Consider the following 25,696-nt stretch of genomic DNA (forward strand, 5'->3'; position numbering starts at 1 on the left):
GATCAGATATCCATTCTCTTAAATGTATTAGTGGAAATTTGCATTTTTAGGTATCTGAGAAGCTATAAAAAGGCTTGTCTTTAATGTTTCTTTAGAGTCTGGACTCTATATAAACTATTTGTGAAGTAAAGTTCAGTAATTACAGTGAAAATATGCAAAGGAAAAACTCAAGAACATTTAATTCAAGAACAGAAAAAGGGACATAGATGGGAGGATCAAATGAGAGCTGCCACAGCCTAAAAAAGTATCAAGCAACATTTAAGCAGCATTATTTTAGGACATCAAAGATTATCTTCAGATGCTTTAGGTGTGGCTGGAAAAATCTTAGTACTCACATTACAATTTGGGTGTGCTCGTGTGTTTTTTTATGGTCTAGTATTCCTGAAGGAATGTGTTTTCAGATTTTATTCTCTTCTTGGGAATTGCTCACAGCTGAGAAAATACCTTCAGACATCCAGCTGAAGCACCCTAAAAATGAAAGTAAGGAGGATTTTAAAAAATCTAATTTACTTTCCCTCAAGTACCTTGTCTCTCTGCTCTTCATTTTACTAAATCCCCAGTGATTGCACTCAAGACAGATTTCTGTTTGGTTTTCAATCCTTTACTTCATCAGTCTCACGTCTTGTTATCTCTTTAAGAGAAATATTTCAATTTCTACAGAGCACTGTGGGTTTTTTCAAGCCAGATCTTAAGCTAGCATTGACTTGTAAGTGACAACTACTGAATAGGCGCCTCCGTGTAAGACACGCAGCGCTGACGTTTCATGTGAAGATAATTCACCGGCTGACAGCTTTTTTCCTCGTTTAAGTTGCTGACCATGCATCTATCAAGTGAGCTGGCACATGAAATCCTGTGACCAGACAAGGCTCTGATCCTTGCATGGGACACCCAGGATATGTTTCTTCTCTCACTCCCAGGAGCAGCCACAGAAAATTCCCATTCTCCGAAGTTTTCTTCTAAATTGCACGGATACTCCTTTTAGCGTGACAGTTGTATTGTGTGCCATGTGTCTGTCTGTGCTGGGAGGTCTGCTGCTCTCTGTGCCTCCACAGCCATTTCTGTACAAAACAGCTTTATTCCTGATACCAGAGACTCAGGAGCCAGCTCCTGTTCTGAACAGGCTTTTGAACACACTCTCCTCCCTCTGTGAAGCATCTCAAGCAAATTAATTCTTCCTAGCTTATTACATGGCTCATCTTTTGGGGCCCACTTCTGGTCAGAAATGTTCCTCAACCCCTGACTGAGAGTGGAAGGGAATCCTCTCCTGACAACTGAGTTGTAGTGCCCAATGACCCATTTTTTCCTTTAACTAGGACTTGGATTGTTTACACCAGCTGTATACTTAATACAGGTTTGGGATACTGCAACCCCACAGAAAATTTGTATTTCCATTTATATAATTTCAGTCTCTAATTCCAGCTTAAGCCCTAATACAACATGTGCATAATTATTTTCAAAGAATGAAAAATACCTTTAACTAATAAATCCCTATGCTGTTACACAAAGAAGCCAAAGCTTGATTTACTCATAAATAAAAGGTCAGGAAGGTGATCCAAGCCGTTTTAAAAACTGATGATTTTTATTTCAGTTTCATTCCAGCACTGGCCTCAGAAGACCAAAATATAAAAGATTAATAAATTGTAAATTTCTCTCACAGTAGTGGTATGTTACAATGAATAAAAGTGCCTGAAAATTCAATTCTCAGAATTGCATTGCACAGGCCTTGGCTTCTTGTCTGAGATGCTCATGGCTTCATGTCTCATGAGGATGCTCTGCACAGTTTTGAAAATAAGTGGGGCATAGCATTCTGGCCCAAAAACCTGGGTTTTCCCTTTTAAAATAGATAGTTTTGGGGGCAGAAAAGGGTACAACCGCTGTTGGTGCCCAAGAGCACTCTGAAGTTACAAAGTTAGGAGAAAGCACTAATTATTTAGCTACCAAAAGGAATATGAAGCTGGTAGCATTGAGGTAAGTGCAGGTTTTAAAAAAAAGCAAATCCTAAAGTTGTATTTTGGAGCGTTCATCCCACCTTTATCCAGCCTGCATTGAGACAAAGATAGACCTCATGGAGTCCCAGCTAGATTTCAAGGATAGGAGTCTAGGAAGGTTGTTGTGTGAAGGATTTTATGGGTGAATCCCCACTAGGCTACAGGAAAGCTCTGCTGGGGACTACCTACATCAGCTGGCAATTGTGTCTCTCTTGTGGTCAGATAACAAGATGACTTTGCTGGCCAGATATTGTCCTTTTGGAAGTGCAGTTTCAGCTGTGGATTTTGCTTGAGGGAAAGCTGTCTTTCAAAACACAGTCAGTACTACAATGGAATGGAGGCATCATCTATTTTAGAAATTTACACAAGTCACAAGTAATTTAGCAATCTTTTGGCATGTGCAAATTGTATAATCCATGTACTGCTTTTCCAAAAATTAGTAGGAATTAAGTGTCCAGCTACACTTCAATATAAATCTGCCAGTGCTCTCAATGCACCCTGAGGCCTCTTCCATTTCAGAGATTTTCCATCTTAGAAAACCATTTTTTATTTTGCTAATGGAAACTTTATTTTGCTAAAGCAAACATCTGAATATTTTCAAGTATAATTCTGTAGGTGCAAACATCTGGATATTTTCAATTTTAGTTTTGTATTTTATTTCTGTTCCTATGGAAGTATCCAAAATATTGTCAGCATGAAATAACAGCCTGTGTTATGTATGTGGAAAAAAAAAAAAGAAAAATAAAATAAAACACAATTACAAGTCCAGTTAAGCAGAAATTCTTAAAACTGGCAGATGCTTGTTTTTATACTTTTATTGTCATTCTCATTTTAGTTATATTACATTGTGCCAGTTGTTAAGGATAACATCTCATTGTTCTAAGTTTTGTTCTAATTTATACTGGTGGCATTGTTTTCAGAAAGATTGAAAACTTTTCCTGAAGTACCTCTGTGGCTGAAATAAAATGTAACTTATCTTTTCATATAATCTAGATTTGAATTTGTTGGAAAGAGAGCTTTGACATCTGCAACTCAGTCAGGCATTGCTTGCTCTGAAACAAGTACAACTGTGAATGTGGTTCCAGATCCTCGTGAGATTTCTAGACAAGGATGGATTTTAGCCTTCATTCTGCACATCTGACTTAGCTCAGCAGTCTGCAGAAGTGCCATTGCAACTGACACTGTGGCTGACTCAAGATCCCCTGTGGTCTTTGCACAAACTCTTTTGCTTTGATGTTTGTTTCTTTTTAAAATGTTGTAGTGAATTGCAATACACTGCTATTTTCCATTCTTTTACAGCAACTTGTGGGAAAATTTTATCCATCCTTTCTCAACATATGTCAGAGACAGAAACAAGTCATGAAGGACTAGCAGAACTTGGCTGGCTCTAGCCCCTGCCTGTGCTTCAGAGCAGGTGGATTGGCTGCTCAGGACTGCAGCAGACAAGCTGCACTAGCAGGGTTGTAATAAAAGCCCTGTAACTAACCATCAGCTTGCCACATCCCTTGAAAAAGTTTAGCTGTTGCTGTTCTCACAGGAAAAAGGAACTAGAAGAGCATCAGTCAAGTGGCTGCAGCATTGCAATACATTTCTGTTTTTCTGAAAATGTCACTCTGATGACATCCTGTAATCTCAGTGATGCAAATCGTTCTCTATTAGGAAACAACATCAACAAACAGCCTAACTTTGTGCTCAGAAATGCCCTTTATACTCTAAAAACCAATGAAACAGTAACATTGAACATGCAGAAATATTTCCACATGGGTAACATACATTGTAAGCACCCCAAAAATTTAGTGGTTGTACCTGTGAAAAGACAATTCTTTTTGCTAAGGTGCATTGTGGATCCTAGTAAATGCACTAAGGCCAATGAAATTATCAGATAAAATCTACTCCTATTACAAAACCATCTATGACTGAAGCTATATGGATTTCCAAATGCACAAGTTTGTTTTGCAGCAAAGTTTTCACTACAGCTTTTGGTTTCTGTATTTCAACTATGAAGAGAGACGCATGAGGCTGAAGACAGCAACCGAGGCAAAGGTACCAACCTTGCTTCCCAGACAGGCAAAAGGGAGCCTGCTGGGAGTACTTCAGGGGAGCACGATCCCAATGCTGCTGGGCACAGACCGAGGTAACTGCCCTTGCCTGAGAGTCTGATTTGTCAGCATCCAAAATACCTCATTCCTCCTTCTCTACAATTTAAAAAAAAATAGGATAGTCAAATGCATGCCAAACCACCTTCGTATGCCTCTAAAAGTCTTAATTAAAATGTACTGTGGCCAAGAGTCACATTTCCTGTACTTTTATTTGCCTTAGAAATCATACTTATGTACATAGCAGTAGATGGCTATCTTGCTTTCAAGGGGCAGTGATGAGTTGTTAGCCAAACGTTTGTCAATAATAGTGGATGGGAACTTGAGAGGGAATGCTACAATCTATGTAAAAAGACTGAAAGGGAAAAGAGAAAAGTATATAATTTCTTAACATTAGAAATATGGTGTAAACATGCAGCAAAGATACAAAACAAACACAAATCCTGTCCTGTTTTCCCTTCCAGTTTCTCTCTCTCGGTTTATTTTTTCATAATGGATGAGTGAGCTGGGCTGAGTCTACAGAATGGGGCAAAACCACAAATATGCAGGGCAGGATAAATCAGAAGAACATGTTGGTATTAGAGTGGCAAAGTTGGGAAGGAAGTGGGGAAGAAATGGAAAGGAGTATAGCACATCTTTTCTGTATGTTAAAGCAACAAAAATACTGTTAAATAGTAAGACTTTGCCTACTGTTGACTAAAGTTCAAGGAAAGACGAGGATGGACAATAGTTCCAGCCTTGGCATCTGAGACTCTACTCCTGAAAACACAGACAGGCTTTGCCTTTGTTGGCCACCAGCCCATTATCGGTTTTCCTATCGCCAGTCTAGACAGAGATAGGTAGCCTCAATTTCTGGACTTCCATCGTTCAAACAGTCTATGTCAACTAGACACTAATCCTTGGCGTTTCTGTCATTTTTTAATGGAAAAATCTTAAAAGTATTGGCAAGTTTCACCTCTGACACTTGTGTCTGATAAGTGTTATTGTATATGACTATGAAATTATGTTAAAGAATATCTCCTAGAAATATTTGATTTGTGGTCACTGTGCTGGCTTCAAAACTCAGAGCTCCTCTTTATCTACCTGTAGGTGCAAATGTTGCAACTTTGCTTTTCCTCCCACTATTTTATGAAGTTCATAAACATACATTGCCAATACTAAGCAACCAGTTCAGATTTTTAGTTAACTGTATCATTCAAGGGACTTAAATCTATCAACAAGCTGGTCATTAAATGAATCACTGACATATTTCTCAGCTACTCAAGCTAAATAACCTATAACTGATGACCTGTAAAAGCATCAGTGTGTTAAGAAAAATTATTAGCTGGAGAAGCAGAGCAGCAATTGATCACTCCCCACCAATCTGAACAGAAAGATTCACCAGCTTCAACAAATTCTAGAACTCAGCAAATTCTGACCAGAAATCAGATTTTGACAGACTGATGTCTAGGGAAAGTACTGTGAAGCTCCTACACAGTCACCATTCAACCCTCCTTCCTTAGATTACTACTGGAAAATTTTATGCAAGTATTTAACCTGGGATGCTCCAGAGTAAAATCTGGAGTACAGACTCTCCTCAACTCAGAGAGATTAATTTTAGACCTAGCACTTATTCTTCTACAGTGGAACAACCCAAATCTATGGTCCAACCTCTCTCCCTGCTTGGTACATGTATGGTTTAGATCCAGATCTAAATCCTGAGCCCTGGCTAGGCCCACCCTATATAGCAAGAAGATTGAAAATGTTTGGTTTAATTTTTAAGTTCTCCATTGCTCTTACCCACAGAGCACCAACCAACAGGAAATCCATGGAAGCCCCTGGCCAGCTCTTACATGTTTCTGAGTGTGTGGACACTGATGGGGTGGTGGGATAGAGGACAGGGCAACATTTGAGGGGGCAACAGCCAAGGTCTGCACACCCAGACAGAGACTGCCAAGGGGGAGCAAAAATAAAGAGGAGTCAGGATTAGCTTCCCCTTACCACCTCAATCAACCATGGCACTGTGGGCTCTCAGCCCTGCATCCTGGTGGGGTTTGAAACCTTCTGTCCCCTGTCTTCTGCAGCCATCATCACACCGGTGTCTCAGCACTTTCTCACTAAGCCACCTGCTCATAACAAAAAAATGATGTGGTTTTCTGCTTTTTCCTCTTCCTCTGCAAGACCCAGCCCAGAATACTCAGTTATAGGCCCATAAGAGAGCCAGCCATTCATCCCATTTGCTAAAGACAGACCACTTGGGGGTTACTTTTGGGACTGTAAATGCATACAGTCTCCCACCCCGATGTGGGGAGAATTACAGCTTGAAAACCAAGGCAGGAGGGGAGGCACTATTGAAATTTTCTTGCTTAGCCACCCTGAAAAGTGACATAAAACTTTCCTGCTAACATACATATATGAAGTTTTGTGTCTGATTTGTATTTGTATGTTCTGTGGCACTGTGTGTAGATGAAGACAGAAGGTAAAGTCAGGAGTGAAAGGAGAGGAAGAGAACGGGAGCTCTCTCACCTACAGCATAAAGGTGCCTCAGTCAAGTGTGTGCCTGAAGAGCAACTTCTGGGTTTTTTTTTTTTCTTCTTTCTTTTGCAATCATTGCTCGCTTGACAGGCCCAGACGGAATTACATCACTTCCTAAAACCCATCAAAGAGAGTCCATCTCCTGAAGAAATGCGGCTCAGATGCTCCCCGGCAGGAAGCAGGAAATGTAGATGTTCGGGTGCGGCAGGGAGGCTGCCGGAGCGCCCCTCAGGTGGGAGCGCTGCCGGGGCAGCATGCGGAGCCCCGGGCTCGTCGCCCTGCTCTCTGCCCTGGCGCTGGCTGGAGGATCTGCCGGCACGGGTGAGTAAGAAAGCGCCTTTCGCCTGCCGAGGTGGGACCGCGTGCCTTGCCTGCAGCAATGGGACCAAGTTGGAGGGCAACACCCTCCAAACTGAGCACAGGCAGGAGATCTGTGGGGACTTGCTCTCTGCTGCTTTTTGCTGGGTTTACCCTCTCTGTTTTCAGTTGCCTCTTTTTTTCAAAGCTTTGACTTTTTTTCCCTTAGACCTATCCCCGAACAGCAGCAAACAAATCCTACAATTGCAAACTTTTCCTAAATTGCAGGTGTGTAGTGAAGCGGAGTTTCCATGTTGACCCATCAGGCATTTTGCTCCTAATTCTAGTTATGTTTTGAACTTTTTTAAACCCCACACCCATACCATCAGTGTTTAATAGCAAAGTTAGAGGCAAAGCACTGCTTCCATTCAAAAGTGACTGCCGATTTCCGTAGTCCCGGTGCACTGAAACTGGTTTAACAAAAGAACACCCGGTTCCGGAGACAAATATTTTGAACTCTCAGCTGCAGAACAAAGTGGCCAGCGCCATGGACTTAGGTTCTGACCCTCTGAAGAAAAGAACCATGAGTGGAAAAGCAGCTTGTGACAAAATGCTGAGGCACTGGGGTGTCATTGCAGAGACGCTCGCCTGTTTGCAGGGGTCATTGCTTCCACTGGCATTTTGGCAGCCAGCGACTGAACATGACAGGCAGTTCTTGGAGTGAAACCTTGCTGAGGTAGTGCTTGTAAGCCTTTTGGGGTCAAACAAGTCCCTGCCAAAGTGCCTTGGTATGGACTAGAAGTGTTTGCTGCCTCTGTGCTGCTGTAGTGAGTGGGAGTTCTACAGAAAGCAGGCAAAGAAGACCGTGACTCTCAGATATCACTGGACTTCTCTTAATGTCCTAAAATGCACTGCTGGAATCGGTGTTTTGGTGTGAGTGTTTTTTCTCTGAAAAACAGTACTCTAAGCAGGGTGTAGAGCTGGGCTGCAGGCTCCTGGCGTGCTGCTGAGCTGCTTGCACTTAGGAGACTTGCTTAACTGTACGAGCGAGCTAAGTGAGGTATAAAATGGTTTGGGTTTGGCTGTGTTACTACAGCCCTGCTGCACTGCAGACACGTTAGGAGAATATGCTGCAAGCACTGAGCATAGCTCAGAATCAAAGCGGTCAGAGGAACAAAAATCCTGCCATGGGCAGAGCAAAACAGAGGTCCCAGGGAAATGGAGGAGTACAGTGAAGGCACGAAGGCAATGCAGAGTGATCAGGCTCCTGCTTCTCTAGCTCATGTGCAGGGTTCTGAGAGATACTATTTCATCACCACATCCCCATGGTGGGAGGACACCTTAGTCCGGAGCCCCTCAGCTTGTGACTGGGTGCGCCCCTGCCCTTCTGTGCAATGGGCATTAGGGGCTGCGGGAAGTGCCAGGCAGATGTCACACACCAGGTGTGTGACACTCCCCACACTCCCCACTTCGTACCAGTAGGTCCACCTTTAAATTCTGGTTGATTCTGAAATGGTTCCTCTTTGGGAGTGAGTCAGTCCTGCCAGAGCCCTCCCCAAGCCCTGTCAGCTCTGACTCTACGGAGCCAATCCACAGTCACTGGGGAAGGGGAGGAGAGCACCCACCTTTGCTCCGCATACAAAGGCGGTTTTTGCTTATGCAACTGGCCCCAAAATGTACCTGGGGGCTTACTCTGACTGTGGGTGGGACGGGGAAGTTGTGAACTTGAGCCTTGGGGGAAAATGAAACTAGTGGGGGGAAAGTTTATGTAGGGCTTATGTACCCCACAGGCACTGGTGGGTCAGGAACCTCTCCACTGAGAGCAGCCTCCCAGGGAGATCCTTTGCTCTCACCCTTCCTTGCTCACAGATCAACAAGGCAGAACCTTTAAGGGATCTTTTTCACCTTTTGCCCAACACAGTCTTCACCTTTTAAGCAGTCTTCTGTCTAGAGACCATTTAAAAATAGGCAAAGAGTATGATTAAATCTTGCAGCACAGACATATTAAAGTCTTTATAAGTCCTGTTCCCATACCATGTCAGAACCTCGTAAAAGCCTAGCCTTGCCATTTGAATTATAATTTATAGATGGTTTTCTCCCTGTGATGCTACAATCAATGTAATCCAGTAGCTCTAAGAGCATTCCTGAGGTCTCAGCTCTGGGTGCTGGCCTTCTCCCAGCTCCAAACTGAGGGGACGTTGGGGCTTGCTCCAGTTCCCTTCCCCTTGCTTTAATGCAGTCAGGAAGCCCTACAGGTAACAGTGTAGGGCATCATCTCTACTGTAGGGGATGGTACTCACTGCTCAGCCTTGCAGCAGCCCTGAAGACCTACCCAGGTGTGTCTGCTGATCCTAGTAACAAGCATTAAGACCCTTGCTATAGCTTATAGGAACACACTCTGACCCTTGAGTCATTTCCCAGGCTAGGCCATCTCCCACTGCATTCAGTGAAACAGGTGGGAAATTGCAGCATAAGTGGTCTGACATGGGGAGCAAGAAAATGTGTGAGGGGGAGGAACAGTAAAACATGTAATATTGCCAAGTGGAAGAGCTAGGGTGGTTGCAGGTAGTGGTCTATTTTGTCTGTGTCTCTGTGCTATTGTTTTGAATTGTCATTCAAAGAAACACTGCTATCAAAAACCCAGTTATTCAATAGCTTGTATCACGAGCACAGGCAGTGACTCTCTCCTTGGCCAAGAAGTGTCTTTTAGGCTGCCTCCCCTGCAAATCCAAAGTCTCTAATGGACCAATAATTTTGACCTGTTCTCCCCTCGAGTTATGAACTGAGAATGGGTTTGAACCTGTTACAATCACATGTTAAAATTTTCGAGCAAAGCAATAATGTAAGAAATTAGAATTTGCTACATTTTCTCTTTCTAAAGCGTGGTGCCCTAAAAAGCAGATGAAAAATCCTTTCTACTGAACACATCAACTCCTCCTGTGTATTTACTACCATTCCTCCATTTTAGCCACACACAAACATTCACTCTTTTATTCAGCTGCTGCAGGGACATTTCAGAAAAATCTCTCATTTACATCAGCAAGATTGTATACTAATTTTCAGGTAGTGACACCAGTCTCTTTTCCCTCAAGAGATTTTATGATAGCTGGAAAGCTTCTGGAGCTTTTGAATCTTTAATTTCAGGGTCCTCCTGAGAGCAAGGAGCACTGAGAGATTTGCATCACAGTGAGGTCACATGGGTATCACAGATGTAGAGCTAGAAGGCCATCTGATTAAGTAGAAGCAACTAAATGCATAAATTGGTCTGGAAAGCCTGTAGTACTCGGGGTGAGCAATGAGACTACAGGTTCACAATTGGACTCTAAGATGTGTGACTGAATTTGTGACACTGCCTGTTAATGCAGCACTTCTGCTGGATAGAAATACAGTGAGGAAAAGCAGTTTCCATCTTGTATAAATGAGCTTAAACAGTTGTTTCCTCTTTCAGGTTATACCTAGATAACGCTTTCTAAGCAACCTCGTTTTAATAGGATCTTGTCTACAGATTAGCCACCCTGAAATGCTTGTGCTCCCTCATCAGAAGAGTGTGTGCTCCCAACAGCTAGCCTGCAGGCTTTTAAGGATTCCTCTTCTAGCCAGACTGACAGGTGAGACCTGCCACAACAGGCAGCCGGGCAAGCCCTGGCCACGGCAAGCAACAGCTCTTCTTACAGCAACCTGAAATGTGGAGAGAGGAACAGTGCAGGGATGAGCCAAAAAATACACCAGAGGATCATACAGACCATGTGGAGTGGTATGACTACACCACCAACGGAAGGTGTACATGGAGCAGAATGATATAGGATATGGTAACTTTATTCCAGCTTCATAGCCTTTTCTTGTTCTGTCACCTTCTCGTGAGTCCTCCTTCCTTCACTGCATTTTTATAGCTTATGGGAAAGTTTGGAGAAATAAAAATTTTCCTTTCAGACTAATAGCCTGGCTATCCCACTGACATAGCTCTCGCTTTTTCTCTGTCTGTTTCTCTTTTTTTTTGTGTCAATAGGCACTCTGGTGCAATTTGAAAAATTCCCTTGAGAGAACCCAGTCCTTGAGTCTGACGGCAAGGCAGCAGAGAGACTGATGGTTCTACAACAAAACTGAATGTGCTGACTGCCAGCTGTTTTCCTTTGCTATTTTCCTTTGCCTCACATCCAAGTGAATTCAGAAACCTGTTTGCCTGCTTGCTTCATCAGGAAGCCCATATCACCACCTCTGAGTGCTGCAGCACAGAGGTAGAAATGCTGCAATAACAGAAATGTTGTTTGTTTGAGACATAATTTTTTGGACTCCAATCTGTAAAACCGCTTGGTATATTCAACTACTTCTGTCTCCCATGAAAAGTGTATTTGGGAACACCTCCAAAACTCAAGCCAAGTCTATCAGTGATCCAAGCATATTTTTAAAGTAAAAAATGTTGAGTAATACTTTATACCATAGTATCTGTGTACAGGGACATAGCTTTTTCATAATTTGTAAGAACTGTTAATTGAACCTTTTTTGAGATGCTGCTAGTGCTTGCTCAAGTATTTTGGTCCCTTGAGTTCTAGATTCTCTAATACCTCAATTGTGGAACCCTGAGAACTTCCTGACTTCCAGCTCCAGCTTCTTAGCTTCCAGTTCCAGCTGTGCCTACCTTCCCATCAGAGTGGGCTGCAGCTGCATGCCAGCCCCTCTCCCTTCTTCTCTTGAAAGAATGGGAAGTGGCAACACAGAATGGGAAGGTGCTGAAAACCTTAAGCTCTTGAAAGAATGGGAAGTGGCTGAAGCTGTGTTGTGTTCCCACCTACTTCCCTTAACACAGGAAGAAATTGCCAGCATTCATGCTCCAGGTAGTCCAGACAGAGGTGAAGCCCATGTGGCTGTTGTATGAGCATTTGCTCCTTGGACAAGACGTGCAGAGGGATGAGTATGGATATTGGAATGTAGCCAACAGCATGAGGCTGAGCTCAACAAGAGAAAGGGCACAGACTTTGCAAAGTCAAGGAGATATCTATACGGTCACACGTGACTTGCTCTTTGTTACACTCCACTGGCCTTGCTTTTCCATCCTGAATGCCATGCTGTATTGTTGTAAGATTCCCATTTGCAGGGAGCTAGTAGATGTCTGCAAGATGAAACCCCAGCACAGCTGACAAGACAGTTCATGGTATGAATTATCACTGTAAAAATCTGGCATGGAGAAAATGTTTGAACAGCACCTCACAAAATCTCCAACTTTCAGATGTTCTTCTGCCCTGCTCCAAACCTTGTAATGCCCAACTGTAATTTACCCCACCAAACAGCCACCCAGGCCAGCTGCAACACAGCCCACTTGCTATTTTGAGCACTTTAAATTGAAACACTATGACAAATAGCAACTATCTTGAGGTCAACCACGCGTGTCTCACTGGGCAGGTGGCTGTGGCAGGCGCTACAGCCTGAGCCCAAGTCCTTGCTGGACTGGAGGCACAGATCCTTCCCTGATGCAAGCCTCTGGGCCAACCCAGGTGCAGGTTGTGCTTTCCTACTGTGTAAAAAGGGTGATGTGTGGGTGGCCTGAGAGTGAGAGAGCAACTGCTGGGTGACAGGTGAGGCATCCCTTGAGGCTGAGCTCTGTTCCTCAGAGGTGATGGGGGAGCAGGATGTGTTGAAGCGGCAGGTAAAATGCAGGAAATAAGAGCAATATCCTTGCAAGAACATTGTGCAATTGGCTGCCCTTCTGCTGAAAGATGTATTTAATTCACTCAGAGAAAAGATCTCTGTAAGAGGAAATGGTGTTCCCAGAGAGATGCTGTCCCTGGAATTATGCAAAGTGAAAAAAATACATGGCAGCAAGGTCACTCCCCGTGATTTACCATTTTCTTTGCCTAGAGACTAGAAAAAGTAATTCTATTTCACTCAGAGACAAATGATTTGAAGTCTGCTTCATAGTTCAAAACCAGGCAAAGTGGCAGAGATACTGGAAAAATCTCTCTCGGAAATCAAGCACAGCATACTCTGCAGCTGAAAGTTTATCACTGCAGTTAATGAGGTGTGACCGTTTGCTTTGCTTTAAAGCCACACCATGCTTTAGACATTTGAAAAATCCATTTTAGCTCGACGAATAAATGAAAAGTAAGCTATTTTCTCCACACCCTTTCCCTATTTTAAGCAACAGGCTTGTCCCTCTCAATATATCAAATGTGGCAGGCAATGGGTTTCAAGGGCAATGGCTAGAGGAGGAAAACCAAGCAAGGTCAGCGAAGAGGTTCAGTGAGGCTGCGGCGGGCCATCAGCTCTGCCCGTGGCACAGTCCATCATGCCGCAGTCTGCAGCACAGACATCTCTCGTGCTGCCTCGCCCTCTGCTCAACAGCGCTTGAAATGGACTGGCTGCAGACACTGAGAACTACAAACTACCTCGGAAAAGAAAAGTCAGATGGCCAAACTAAGAAGGGAGAGGAGCTCTCCCTCCTGTCATCTGCGATAAGATTAAGGACAGGCAGCAGATCACGGGAAGGGGTGGAGCAGCACACACCTAAGGGGATCGTTACCTGCAAGGGAGGCAAAGATAGTGTTTTGCTCTTGACTGAAATAATCTTGACTGAAGAGACAGAGAGAGTATTGATACAAAGTGCTTTGCCACAGAAGAGCTATCATTTTCATTGTCCTATTGTGCTGCAGGATTCTGGTGACCTTCACAGTATTACATTAAGTATTCAAATTCTTTCCTAGTTTTTAGGAAAGGATGAAACAATCAGATGCCTGTGTGATATGTGCAGCATAAAAATCTAGATAAAACACTGCTGTCACACTCAAATAATTTTATTCATCTGAAATTGGGTTTCCTTGAATACAGTCTCATGAAATAATCCTCTTTGAGACAAATCTGGTGGGAGAGGAGATGCTGCGGAGCGGATTAAGCAAGAGATAGCGCTCTAATCCCAGTTTTTCTCTCTCCCTTGGCATCCCTGAGAAGGACAGCATCCCTGTCCTTCTGATTTCTCATTTGTAAAATGGAGATGATAACTGCTCATCTCTCAGGGCCATTATGAAGATTAATGTGTTTACAAAAGCATTTAAAATGCTAAGTACTTTTGGTTCCAGTCCTGTGAGATTGGAAATGCCAGCACTGAGGTGCTGAAAACCTTAAGCTCTTGCTAACTCTTGTGGAAACTCTGGCTGCCCAGCACTTTACAAGAACGAGGAGAAACATGTAATTGCAAAAGTCAAAAAATTCCGTCCTGCTTTATTGCCTAAAATGAGGTGTGCACCATGTTGGCATTGTATCTGGAAGGGCAGATAACACAAAAAAACCCATAATTTAATTTCATGCCAAGAAAATTATTGAAGGCTTTGCTGTTGTAGTTTATCTAAAAGCTGCTTCTTGCACCTTTGGCTACTACAGGATTTTGGCCATCAGTATAGAATACAGTATCAGCCCAGAATTTGCTGTACTTCTCTAAAGCTTTTGAACTCTGTGGCAGTCAATAGACTCTTACCTAAATGCACAAAAAGCACTTGTTTCACTGTTACTGACACAGCCAATTTTAGCCACTTTTCTTGCGAAATGTGTGATAAATGAAACCAGAACAGAGATCAAAGTTCAAAACCCCCAGTCTTAGAACTTATGGGGAATATCCAGCACTGATGCTTTGCCACACACTCCTTGAGCCAGCCTGTAGAATCAGTCAGAGGAACAGTTAACTGGACCTGTATGCAGTAAGGTCCCCGTGTTACTACCACCTCTTCTAGTCCACGCAGATGGGGAAGTCAGCAGCTTTTGCATCCTTCAGACTTCCTTTCACCAACTCTGTTTTTCACAGTGAGACAAATTTAACAAATTTGAGAAAGGCACAGAAACAGGGAGATGAGTGAACCAAAGGAACTGGTGAACCAGAGATAATGGTCTCCCTGAAGGCAGTACCTAACTCCTTGGGTAAGGGGAGGGACATATGTGCCATGACCAAGAAGCAAAACAGGCTGGTGTGGTTTACTAAGAAGCAGAATAATTTCTCATGTGTGCAAGACCGGATGCCAACCTGCAGCAAAAGAAGTCTGTTTGAGCAAGGCAGCTGTGTGCAGACAGATGACACATGCTGACGTGTCCCAGTAAAAGTCAGCTGAAGAATGTGGTCATGACTGGTAAGATTTTGTGATAAAGTTGAGATCTAATTTTACATCCGATGCTCAAGACTTCCAATCTGTGTATATGGGGCATCTGCTGGTTTTTTTTTAATACATCAAATGAGAAGTAAATACTAAAGTTGTACACTGTGGCTCACTGATAATACTAATGAAACTCTCAAAATGTTAAATTGTCCTCATATATTTGACAGACCCTGGAAACGATGGATCAGGAGATGGATCGATGATATTACCCACTTTTACAGCAACACATCTCCCTGCTACGAGTCCTTCAACTGTGGATGACCATGAGCCAGTACTTGTAACTGCAAGCACTACTGAAAGCAGCTTTGATACACAGAGTTCTCCAAGTACTGAACTGAATGCTGTGAACGATGAGGAGAGCCTAGAAGCAGCAGAACAGTCTATCTTGATATATGTTGTCCCTGTGGCGCTGCTGGTCCTGCTGATTTTGTTGATCACATTTTTTGTAATGCATCATAAAAGGAAAAAATCCAAGCAAGGTAAATTTGTCTTCTTGTACATCAAGAGGCTGTTTCTAGGATGTGTTCAACATTAACAGAATATTATTTTGAGGTATGGGGTGCCACATTTAGGATAACCTTCTCTGACTGTAGTTGCATGTTTGACAAGTAAGAGAGGGATCCTCCCCAGCCAGCAGTACCTGGTCACACACCTCTCCTTGGGCAGGAGCTACTCTGCTTCTTGGCACCTCCTGCTCATGCCACACCCATGGGAGCCCTAGCATCAATCTCTGGCTCCTGGAAATGCTGAGAATGCTCAGGGGTGTAATTATGGCTGCAAATGCTTGTTCTGTCTTTATGTTCAACGACTTTAGGCAAGGTGAAATTAATGCTTCTACTGCCCATAGTGCCCACAAGGTAAAGCTGCTTGGAGCTTCAATAAAATAAGAACAAGAAAAATAATTTGAAGGAACAATTTAAGGAATCCTGATTCCATAGGGTGGAGGATGCTATGAAGACATCACAGCAAAAGAGCTAGGTCAGACTGCCTGGGTGCTGCAGCAGGGTGAGCAATGCTTCAGAAAGGTGCTGTGATCTGTTAACACAGGAATTGGTTACTTGGAGTGTCAAGACACAGGAGAACAAACTGAAGTGTTTTAATAAAACCACATAGTGGGTAAGTGAAATTCTGACATGGTCGTATCAATGTATCTACATGGTCTGAGTGCAGCTGTCAGCTCATCAGCCTGCAGACAGTGCAGCACATTCAACATAGATTTTAAGTCAAGTTTTCAGGGCATTTTTAGGTTGCATTTGTCTGATCACTGGGTTTCCCCTCTAACAAACTATGAATTTGCAACCAGGCACCCAGTTGCCTGCCTGTTTCTGGATGATTGAAATGCAGGTACACTCTTCAGAGGGTTAGGAAATATGGTACCTTTCAGGAGCACAATCTTAGGATCTCATGCCCTGTGCCAGCTTGGGATTTTGAGCATCTTCAAGGCTGGGGCAGATGGCTCTGTGGTTCTGGAGTAGCTCTGCAGTCTGGGAATGTGCTGGAACAACTGGGAGGTATCACCTGCTGGCAACAATGAATTAAAAATAAGGTGATTTAAGACAGGTTTTTCAGTCACTTGATTCCTGGAGGTGAAGATATTTATCAGAATTATGTCTGTGACACCATTCCCCCCCCCCCCACCCCACCCCATTTTTACTTTGTCTTGGAGTCATAAGTAGAATGGATCCCTTTTGACATCTGGCTAGTTCAGCCTCATTTGCCTAACTGAGATCTAATCTGCCATGCAGTCCAACTCCCCCTGCACCCCCGGCTCTTCTCCCCATGAGCAGCTCCCAGAGTCTCCAGACAGAGCTGAATTGCCCAAGTGTAATCTGTAGCAAAATGTCCCAGTGCTTCTAGTAAACATTTTTTTTGCAGAAGTGGTTCCTTTTCAGGATACCATTTCCTTCAGCACATCTGTTTTGCTGAAGGAAGTGTGCATCTGCCCTGTCCTGCCCACGGCAACACCAACACCGGGCTTCCTCCCAGCATGGCTGTGCTAACAATGAGATGCTTTTAGCTTCAAAATAATGGGTTCCTCTGAAAATTGCAAACAGGATAAGATGTTTTGTCTTTCATCTGCAATTTAGTTTTTATGCCTTTTGAAAGTGCAGCCTGTTTTACTTGACCCTATTCAAGGCTTGCATGCAGTCTGGACCCTGAAAATAAAATGGGTAAATATCATGCAGAACTATGAACACCAACTTTCTTCTTTTCCAGATGAGCTGGGAAGTGAAAATGTAAAAAGGTAAATTTTTTGAATATCATTCTTTTTTAAAAAAAATTTCTTTTACTTTAACCTTTGTCTCCTTCACTGCCTCTTTTAATTTATCTGTACACTAAACACCATTACTTTTTTCCATCAATTGAACCAGCAATCTCAACAGGTGGATAAAATGTGACTTCAGTATGTGGCTGAAGTATAGACTAGAGCAGGCGAACAAGAGTTAGTGATGATTGAGGCAAGGGCTGCCCCCAGACACCCACAGCCCACAGACCTCGCTGAGCCTGCTCTTAGGCACCTCCTGCTCCATCAGCCACAAGTGGTACAAGGGGCCCCATGAGCAAAGGGGATCAGTTCCCAGGCTCATCCCAGGCTTTTGCTATTCAGAATAAGTTCTGTGTCTTGCTCCCCTGTTTTTCAAGTTTATCTTCTTACTCAGAGGTGAGGCAGAAAGGCTTGCCTGGCTGCCACAGGAGCAATGCCTTAGATGCTTGAAAAACAAGACAAGAAGCTGTGTGGCTCTTATCAGAGTCATAATTTTTATTGTTGCTTTTTATTGACCTCCATCATGCTAATCAATGCTGAAAGTTGGCAAATTGGCTCTATGAGAAAAAAAAGGGGTTTTTTTGCTAAAAAACTATTTTTTATCCTATGACTGCAGGAATGATAAGCAAAAGGAAGCTAAGCAGAGGCATTTAAATAAATACAGCTCTCATGACCTTTCCTTTTGAAGTCACTGCAAATGTCAGTCACAGATATGAAACTTTAGGCCTTCAGCTTTTAGCACTGGAGCAATGCTACTTCTGTCATGTGTTCCAGGAGGGCAGGGACAAACTATCTTATTTTTTTTTAGTTTTCTATTTACAGCAGGGACAGTTTTCAAGAAGCTGCAATGATCCTGTGCTCTGGCATGTCTCTTGCTGCACTGAGCCCCTCTGTAATGTCTCAGCTGGCCTTACCTCTGCCCAGGACTGGCAGAGTCCTCCAGTGCCGCTCCCTGGCATCTGTTCGTGGCCCCTTGGTTCACACCCATTGGGCTGACATCTCCTCGGATTACTGGGCTAGGATGGCTTTCCAGAGTTAATACATGTGTCTGGAATTATAGGAAAGTCACACAAAATCACTACATTGTATGTTGTTTTAATTAAGCATTTTGTGTAATGCCTTTTTCCCCCCTCTCTTCTCTCAAGTCCTATTTTTGAAGAAGACACACCCTCTGTTATGGAGATAGAAATGGAAGAGCTTGATAAATGGATGAACAGCATGAACAAAAATGGTACACGGTAACCTCTCTACTCCATCCTCCCTCTCTTGCCTGCTGACATAGATCCCATGCATAGGAAATCAATGGAAGGTGTTTTGTATGCATATCACTGCTTTCCCTACAACATTTTTAGTTGTGCTCTTGACTCCCTCCTACTAAAATAACTGAACAAATGTCAGGGCTAGATTTTTTCAGAGGAGTATTTTAGTTTGTGTGGGAGGTTATTTTTAATATGTGATAGAATCTCATAAATGTTTTCAGTTTCCAGTAGACATTCTATTAAACACACTTATAGCTGTGAATATTATTTATATTTTCAAACACACATTTTAATGCTAAATACTAATTTCTCTGAAGCATCTAGTCTTTTCAGTCTCCAGAATTTCTACATTTTGTGCTCCACACTGAGGTATTGCAGAAGAAACATGCATTTGCTCATAGTTCAGACCACCATTTATTTAAAATTGCTGCCAGGAACCTATGAATATGCCCTTCCCCTCCCCTCAAGTCAGCTTTTTCTCCAAGCTGAATTCCCCAGTCAAAATCTCTAAGGGGTCTGCATTGTCCTTCCAGGGTCTCCTCAAATGCAGGTCTTCAGTAAGCCATGAGTTAACCAAGGCCTGATTTTGAACCATGAACAGCTTTTCACTGGCTAAGAAATGCTGAAACACTGACATTTTTTTTCATTCCTGGTCCCTTGTCTTCTATCCATATGGCTCGTTTGCCTGACCTACTAGGCATGCTTTGTTTTTCAGGACATAAAACTCTTTGGACCATTTCTTTGCATTAGCACAGTGCTCCACATGATGGGGTTTTGACCTTCGTGGTCTGAAAGCTCTTGTAGAAAACATGTGCTACGTGGCAGTAGTGAAAGAGAGGTATTAACTGTACTGCATGGGGAAAAAGCGGTGTAAAAAATATTTAAACATTTTGTGGAGAGAAGGGAGCAAATATTCTACATACTTTCATATTTGTGTGTGTGTTTGTGTGTGTGTGTGTGTGTGTGTGTGTTTGTGTGTGTTAGTGTTCCCTAAACTCCAGCCCCAAACTTCCAGCTGGACTATAAAGCATAGGTGCAACTGTCAGCAGTGGAAAATTAACAAACAACTCTCCCCGTGGCAGTGTGCAGGAGACAGTGCTCAAAAGTAGCTCATTTGTATAGGTGTACATAAAGAACTGGAACATATAAAATAAATAAATTGTGGCAACACCTATCAAAGGGAAGGAGGTGTAAGATTCATGCTATGAGAACCATGCAGATAAAAGGGTGCAGAAGTGCATCTGCAGATCTGTATTCTAGAGTGACTGCATGATAAAAGTTTATGTATTTTTGAAATAAATGTAGAAAAACTGCCAGAGTAGAGTAACTATATTCTTGTTTCTTTCCCTTTTCCAGGTGACTGTGAATGTTTACCTACTGTAAGAGAAGAAGAAAAAGAATCAATTGCCAACCCAAGGTACTTTAATTCATTCTATTATTTGAAGAAATATGGTCAATGTTATTCTAATTTTTTTTGTATGTAATTATATAATTATTCTTTGGTCCATTCAAGTTTTTAAATTTTTATATATAGAAACTTTGACTTCAACTTAAACTAAAGGCTTGACACTCTTATTTCTAAACAGGTCTCTTCCTGTAAACTGCACTGCTAAATAATCTTACAGTTGTAAAATGGTGCAAGACAGACAACCAGATGGCACAGATGGAGTTTCATTCACTGATCAGACTTTAATCACAGTTTCCCAAGGTGTTAATACAAGCATTCAGCATAGCTTCCTTGGCACCCTTCACCAAAGGCACCCAGTTCCCCTCTGCCACCTGGTGCCTATAGGTTCTTGGGAATCACTGCCAGATGTTTTGGCTGGAGCTGTGACCTGACAGACTGGGACTTGTCTGACTCCAAGAAAAAAATTAGAATGAGAAACATGAAGGATCTTCCCGGTGCCCCCTTGCAGCACTCCCCCAGAGCTGGCACTAGTTGATAGTCCAAGCAGAGATCCCAGTGGGATGTAAAACCACAATCCTGACAGCTTGTAGACTTAAAATCTTTCTGGTTGGTTTCCTCAGGATTTTGCCCAGAACTCTAAAACCCCTCAAAATTTTCCCTAATTAAAAATTCTGGTTCCTGTTTCCAGCTGGAAACAAGAGGTTGTACATTGCCCTTGCTTGTACCCTTGTGTTGCAGCTGCATTTTGAGGAGTGGGCAAAGCAGTTTCTCTGTGCCAGGTTATGATAACAAACAAGCCATCCTGTGTGCCAAGAAATCCCTGGTGCAGTGGAAGCAGTGATGCAATCAGGCAATGCCAGGAGCAGAGAGAGGACCTAGGTCTTCTGCTTCCCATGGCATCAGATAATTCCACTGACCATGCCTCTCTGGCAGAATTGCACCTCCTGCTGTAGACTGTAATAATATTCCAATCCTCATTTCTGAATTTCCTTGCCTAGGAGTGAAATAGGGATGTTAAATCACCACTGCCGCAGAGTTTGCAGCTCAGTTGCTCCAAAGCTGCAGTTTCAGAGGAACCTTTGGATGGGGCTTGTCCACTACAGCCACTTGCATAGAAAGGTTTCTTTTTACACCTATTGCAAGTGAAAGCAATGTTGTTGCTGTTTTAGTTCAATTTTGTTGGAAAAAAAAAGGCTTAGATCCTAGATTCCAGATGCAAGCAAGCACATTAATTTTACCCTTAGCAACTGGAAAATATCCTGGATTTGTTAGCCATCTGGGTCTTCCCTTCCTGCTGCTGAATGATAGCTCAGAGGGGGGAAAATTGTTAAGGAGAGGCAGCTGCACAGCAATTCTCTAAAAGCAGATTTGTTGAGCATATCACTGACTACAGCAGGGAGTACAGCACAAAGGATGCTTCAGCCATAGGCTAACACTAGCAGAAGTCATATTGTAAAGGCTTTTTAGGCACAACACCACCCTTAGCATCAAGTTTACTTTCCAAATCTTTAACAATTCATGTTAAGGGAAAAAAAAATCATCATAGCCTACCTAATCATCACCTTGAGCTGACATTTTACCATCCTTGCTAAAGGAGTGGTTTTGTACTGGATTTGCATTAACCTCATCAGAAGAAGGGGATTTTGCTCCTGGCTATCAAAAGGCATCTTTGGGCTACACCCTACCTCAAGCTCCCCAGATGTAAAACAGAGTTATTTTAGAAAACTACATTGAGGTTTAAGCCTTGATACAAAAAAGCAGCCCTGTTCAGATAAGTATACTTCAGTCAGAGCAAAGGCACACACATTATTTAAGCAAATTTTCTTGTGAATGGATCTTAGAATCAGACTAGATTAGAGAAATTTATGCTCCTAAATTGTAGAAAGGCAAACAAATGCAAATAAAAACAGGAGATTTATCTCTAAAACATTCAGAGCTGCTCAGACAAGGGACATTAGTTGAATACAAAGTTCAGGAACATTAAATTCAATGTAAGATTCTGAAAGACTACTTTGTTTGGGCAAAATTCTTCTAAAATTAGGGTAATTTATATTTTAGATTTTATTGATATTTCAGTATGGGAAACATCTTAGGCCACACTGAACAGACATGGCTTTTTCTTGCTTCACAAAGATGCTGAGGGGGAGTTCATCAAGACCCAAATGTCTTGAACTATGAATAATTTTGATACAATTTTGAAAATATATGAGGCAAAACATTTCAATAATGACACTTTGACATTTTCAGAATGATGGTTGTTCCAAAACTAGTCTTCGAAGTAAGTGAATTTTTAATACAAAATGTTTTTAATATTTGATGAGCAGAACTGTGTGGCAGTAAAATATTTCTATGTTGAATGTTTCCCTTACCCCAAGGCTACTTCTTCAAATTTCAATTCACATGAAATTTTGAAATATGCTTCATTTCAAATTGAAAAAATATTTGAAGCGGTGGGATTTCTGGGTAAACAAACAAAAAAATTGCTTCCTGTTTATTTGCACTTGAACCTTATCAGTCCAAGATCTGCTGCTTTTCCCAACCAAATTCTTAGATGAATAAATAATGTCAGAAAGAGAATTACATACAGATAAATAGATGTTTTCAGCAGCTCTTTTCAGCAGGGAAATTGGAAGACTAAGAAATAAAATGAAACAAAGCTGTAATTATGGCAAAATTTGTACTCATGAGCATCAAAGCTGCACATTGGTGCATAGGAGGCAAGATGCGACAGCCTAGGCTCCCTGATAGGGGGAGGTCACTTACCCTGGCCTTGTAGGCTAAGTTGCAAACATATGTATGTGCACATTTTCAAAATTTATATAGACTTTTCAAAATACATACATTTGAATCAAAACCTCTTGCATTTGAAACCTACTGCTAGAATCCTGATTGTGCCTGAGCACAGAATTGCAAACTCCCCCCTACCCCCCACAGGTGCCTGGGGCCAGGGCTCCCATCCTGTGCATGCAGGAGGGAGCAGGCAGTGTGTGCAGGGGCAGCAGGCAAGGGCTGATGATCTGTGGGGCACAAGGTGGGTAGAGACCAATCTCTGCTCCAGGGACCTTTACTGTTCCAGAAAAATAAGTGCAGCCTGTCCCCTTCACAGCATGGGTCATTGCAGGGGGTGGAGTACAAGCAATCCCCCTATGCTTCATCACCTGAGAGGTTTGGTTTGTGTTGGGTGCTGCTGGGCACCCTCCTGTTCTTTCTGTCTGAAAAAGTATGACTCCTTCTGACTCCAAAAAGTATGGAGAAATGTTTTGGGTGGATGATAGGCCAGAACAGAAAGAAGTACTGCATTCCCAGAATGTGCCTCAATTTGGCAAGAGACTTAAGAAAACATGTAAAATATTAAGATTATGAGTGGCCCTTTTAGCTTCAGACCTGTTTATCCCTGCTGACTGAATTCAAATCAGCCAATATAAGATGTCACATTTTTTAACATTGGCATGAACCAAGCATTATTAAGAGAGTGCTAGGGAGCAAGCCACTTGGGCAGAAACCAGTGGGACAAAGAGAAAATGCACCTGTTATGAGGTCAGCTGTAAACCAAAAATTCCAAAGTTATCCTCAGCTGTGGAAAGAGAGCCAGAAGCAGGAGAAAGGCTGTGCTGGGCAGCCATGAACCATCAGACAGGTATCAGAGCAGCCCTCCTGCCAGTATCAGTTCATCCATTACATGAGTGACAGATTTATTTTCTGGTAACACCTTCTCATGAACTCTAGAGATATTCTTGCATGTTATTTCCTGCTGATACAACTAACCCAACAGTATGACACTAGTGTTTTTTTCTATTCCATGTGTACACAGTGATGGTGAATCATGAAGTCCTCATGACACCAAAGAACTGGATAAAGGGATGCAGCACACAAGCTCATCATGCCCCAGATACTGGAAGAACTGGATTTAAATATAATTCATCTCAAAAGGCCAGAGAAGCAAATGCTTTTGTTGTGTCCTGCTTTATATGGTCTTCAGAAAGGAAACATCACCAAGGGGAAAAAAGAAAAGGAAAAGAAGAAAAAAAGAAAAGAAAAAAGAAAAGCACTGTAGCAAGATTAAGGACTGATTTAAATTATTTTTGCAATGATATTCACCACAAATCAAGAGAAACCCCTTCTTTACCCCTGCTAAAAGTTCTCAAAGTAGTCCATATTTCTGTCTAGTTCCGCAGCTGTGCATTGTGCAACACTTAACACCAATTCCCTTGGAGATTTGGGTGGTTTCTTTGTTTTGGTTTGGTTTTGTGGGTGTTTGTTTCAGTGTCCATAATTCTGGACTGCTCTGGTTTGGTGGATGTGAAGCTGATGTCCATGCAGTGTTTATTTCTCAATTTGCTTTTTCTGAACAGTGCACTGATTTGCACAGGACTGCTGTTGGGGAGGTACCAGGCTAGGACTGACAGACCAGCTCTGAAGACAGGCAGAAGCTGAAAAGCCTCTCAAAGGAATAGCAAGAAGTGACTGCAGCCCAGCCAGGGCACAGACACTGTAGAGTGCTTTTTGGTTTTCAGATTAAAGGCACTGTAGAAGTGAAAAGCATTATTTTGAGACTGCCTTTCAGTTTGTTATCTCCACAGATGAACGCCCTGGGCTAGCTCTCCCTGTGTAACTCTTCTCCCTGCCCAGGGCTGTTCTCTAACCACCTACTTCAGAAATATTCAAATTAAAAACTTTTTTTTTTTTTTATGAGTGAGGTTGAAAAATTGAACAATTAAGTATTCACATAAAATAGAGATTTAGATAAGTATGTGTTATGCATAACTGCTTGGTCAAAGTTTTCAGATACAGGAGGTTTTCTGCTGCTTCTGTTTTTAAATACTGAGCCTGCAATATCTGAAAGACAAGGACTTCTGAGTGTGCCCAGTCACTTTTAGTCACAATGAAAAAAAATCAGACTCCTGGGATACCTCAGGGTGGGAATATGAATGTTGTAACTGTGTCCATTGATTTTAGATAGCATGTCTCTTAGGGATATGGCTTAAATATATAACACACATAAAAGTGGATCCTTGTCTGGATAAAGTTTCTCTTGCCTTATTTAAAATAGCAGATTCATATCCTATCATATCTTATATCCTACCTATCCTCATAGTCTATTTAATATATAATGCCTTCCCACTCAATACATGTTTCATATGATCAGATTTTTTTTGCCTGCAAATAATTCACTAATAAGTTACCACGCATAGCTTGAATAAAGAGAGAAAACAAATACCCCAAGCCTCTGTGATGGCATCTAAGTATCATTAACAGCTGACTAATACAGAGGATGGTTCAGCTCTGCGAATAATTAAAGGCATGTCAAAATACAGAAGGAAAAAATGTTTAGAGCTAACCATATTCGTTCATTATTGAATTTGTCTTGATTAGTAATTTCCTCAAAGAATAAAAATTTCTTCACTGTTCCAAAACAATTTATTGAAAATATTGGATTTAATAAGTGAGTGATGGCAAATAAATTTTCCTGTTTGGATGATTTTTAACTTTGAAAGAAGTGTTTTTAGTTAATCTTTCCAACTTTTTTAAACATTTCCACTATTTCCTGACAGTAAATCCATCATGTATAATACTGGTTTAAAAGAATGCAGTCACAAGGTGAAGAAAAAGTCAAAGACTGAAATTTAGAAAATTTAAAAAAATTGAAGTAGATATTTTCCAGTAGCAGTTTTGTTAGCTACTTCTTTCCAACAGACAAAGATGTTCTGCTCAGGTGTCCTACAATTTGCAAAGCAG

The 25,696-nt window shown here is 42.1% G+C and overlaps 1 protein-coding gene across 2 annotated transcripts; it reads left to right on the forward strand.

The window, feature by feature from the left end:
- Nucleotides 1-6,579: 6,579 nt before the first annotated feature.
- TMEM154 (transmembrane protein 154) lies at nucleotides 6,580-25,422 on the forward strand. 2 transcript variants are annotated; one of them, XM_068187278.1, is made up of 6 exons: nucleotides 6,580-6,919; nucleotides 15,195-15,506; nucleotides 17,245-17,272; nucleotides 18,439-18,524; nucleotides 19,909-19,969; nucleotides 23,772-25,422. In XM_068187278.1, exons 1-6 carry the CDS (start codon nucleotides 6,790-6,792, stop codon nucleotides 23,785-23,787), a joined length of 633 nt encoding a protein of 210 aa, XP_068043379.1. In that variant the 5' UTR covers nucleotides 6,580-6,789; the 3' UTR covers nucleotides 23,788-25,422. The 2 variants fall into 2 exon arrangements, with proteins under 2 accessions (XP_068043379.1, XP_068043380.1); XM_068187279.1 differs by lacking the exon at nucleotides 6,580-6,919 and adding an exon at nucleotides 13,719-15,000.
- The last annotated feature ends 274 nt before the right edge of the window (nucleotides 25,423-25,696 follow it).

This window comes from Anomalospiza imberbis, chromosome 4, assembly GCF_031753505.1.
Source record: "Anomalospiza imberbis isolate Cuckoo-Finch-1a 21T00152 chromosome 4, ASM3175350v1, whole genome shotgun sequence".
Classification (NCBI taxonomy): Eukaryota; Metazoa; Chordata; class Aves; order Passeriformes; family Viduidae; genus Anomalospiza; species Anomalospiza imberbis.

What these genes read in the sequence shown, in the direction of transcription:
- TMEM154 (XM_068187278.1), top strand. Translation starts at nt 6,790, where the DNA reads ATGTTCGGGTGCGGCAGGGAGGCTGCCGGAGCGCCCCTCAGGTGGGAG. An exon ending in GGAAGTGAAAATGTAAAAAG is followed by an intron (nt 17,273 to 18,438) that starts GTAAATTTTTTG and finishes TCTTCTCTCAAG; the next exon opens with TCCTATTTTTGAAGAAGACA. An exon ending in GAACAGCATGAACAAAAATG is followed by an intron (nt 18,525 to 19,908) that starts GTACACGGTAAC and finishes TCCCTTTTCCAG; the next exon opens with GTGACTGTGAATGTTTACCT.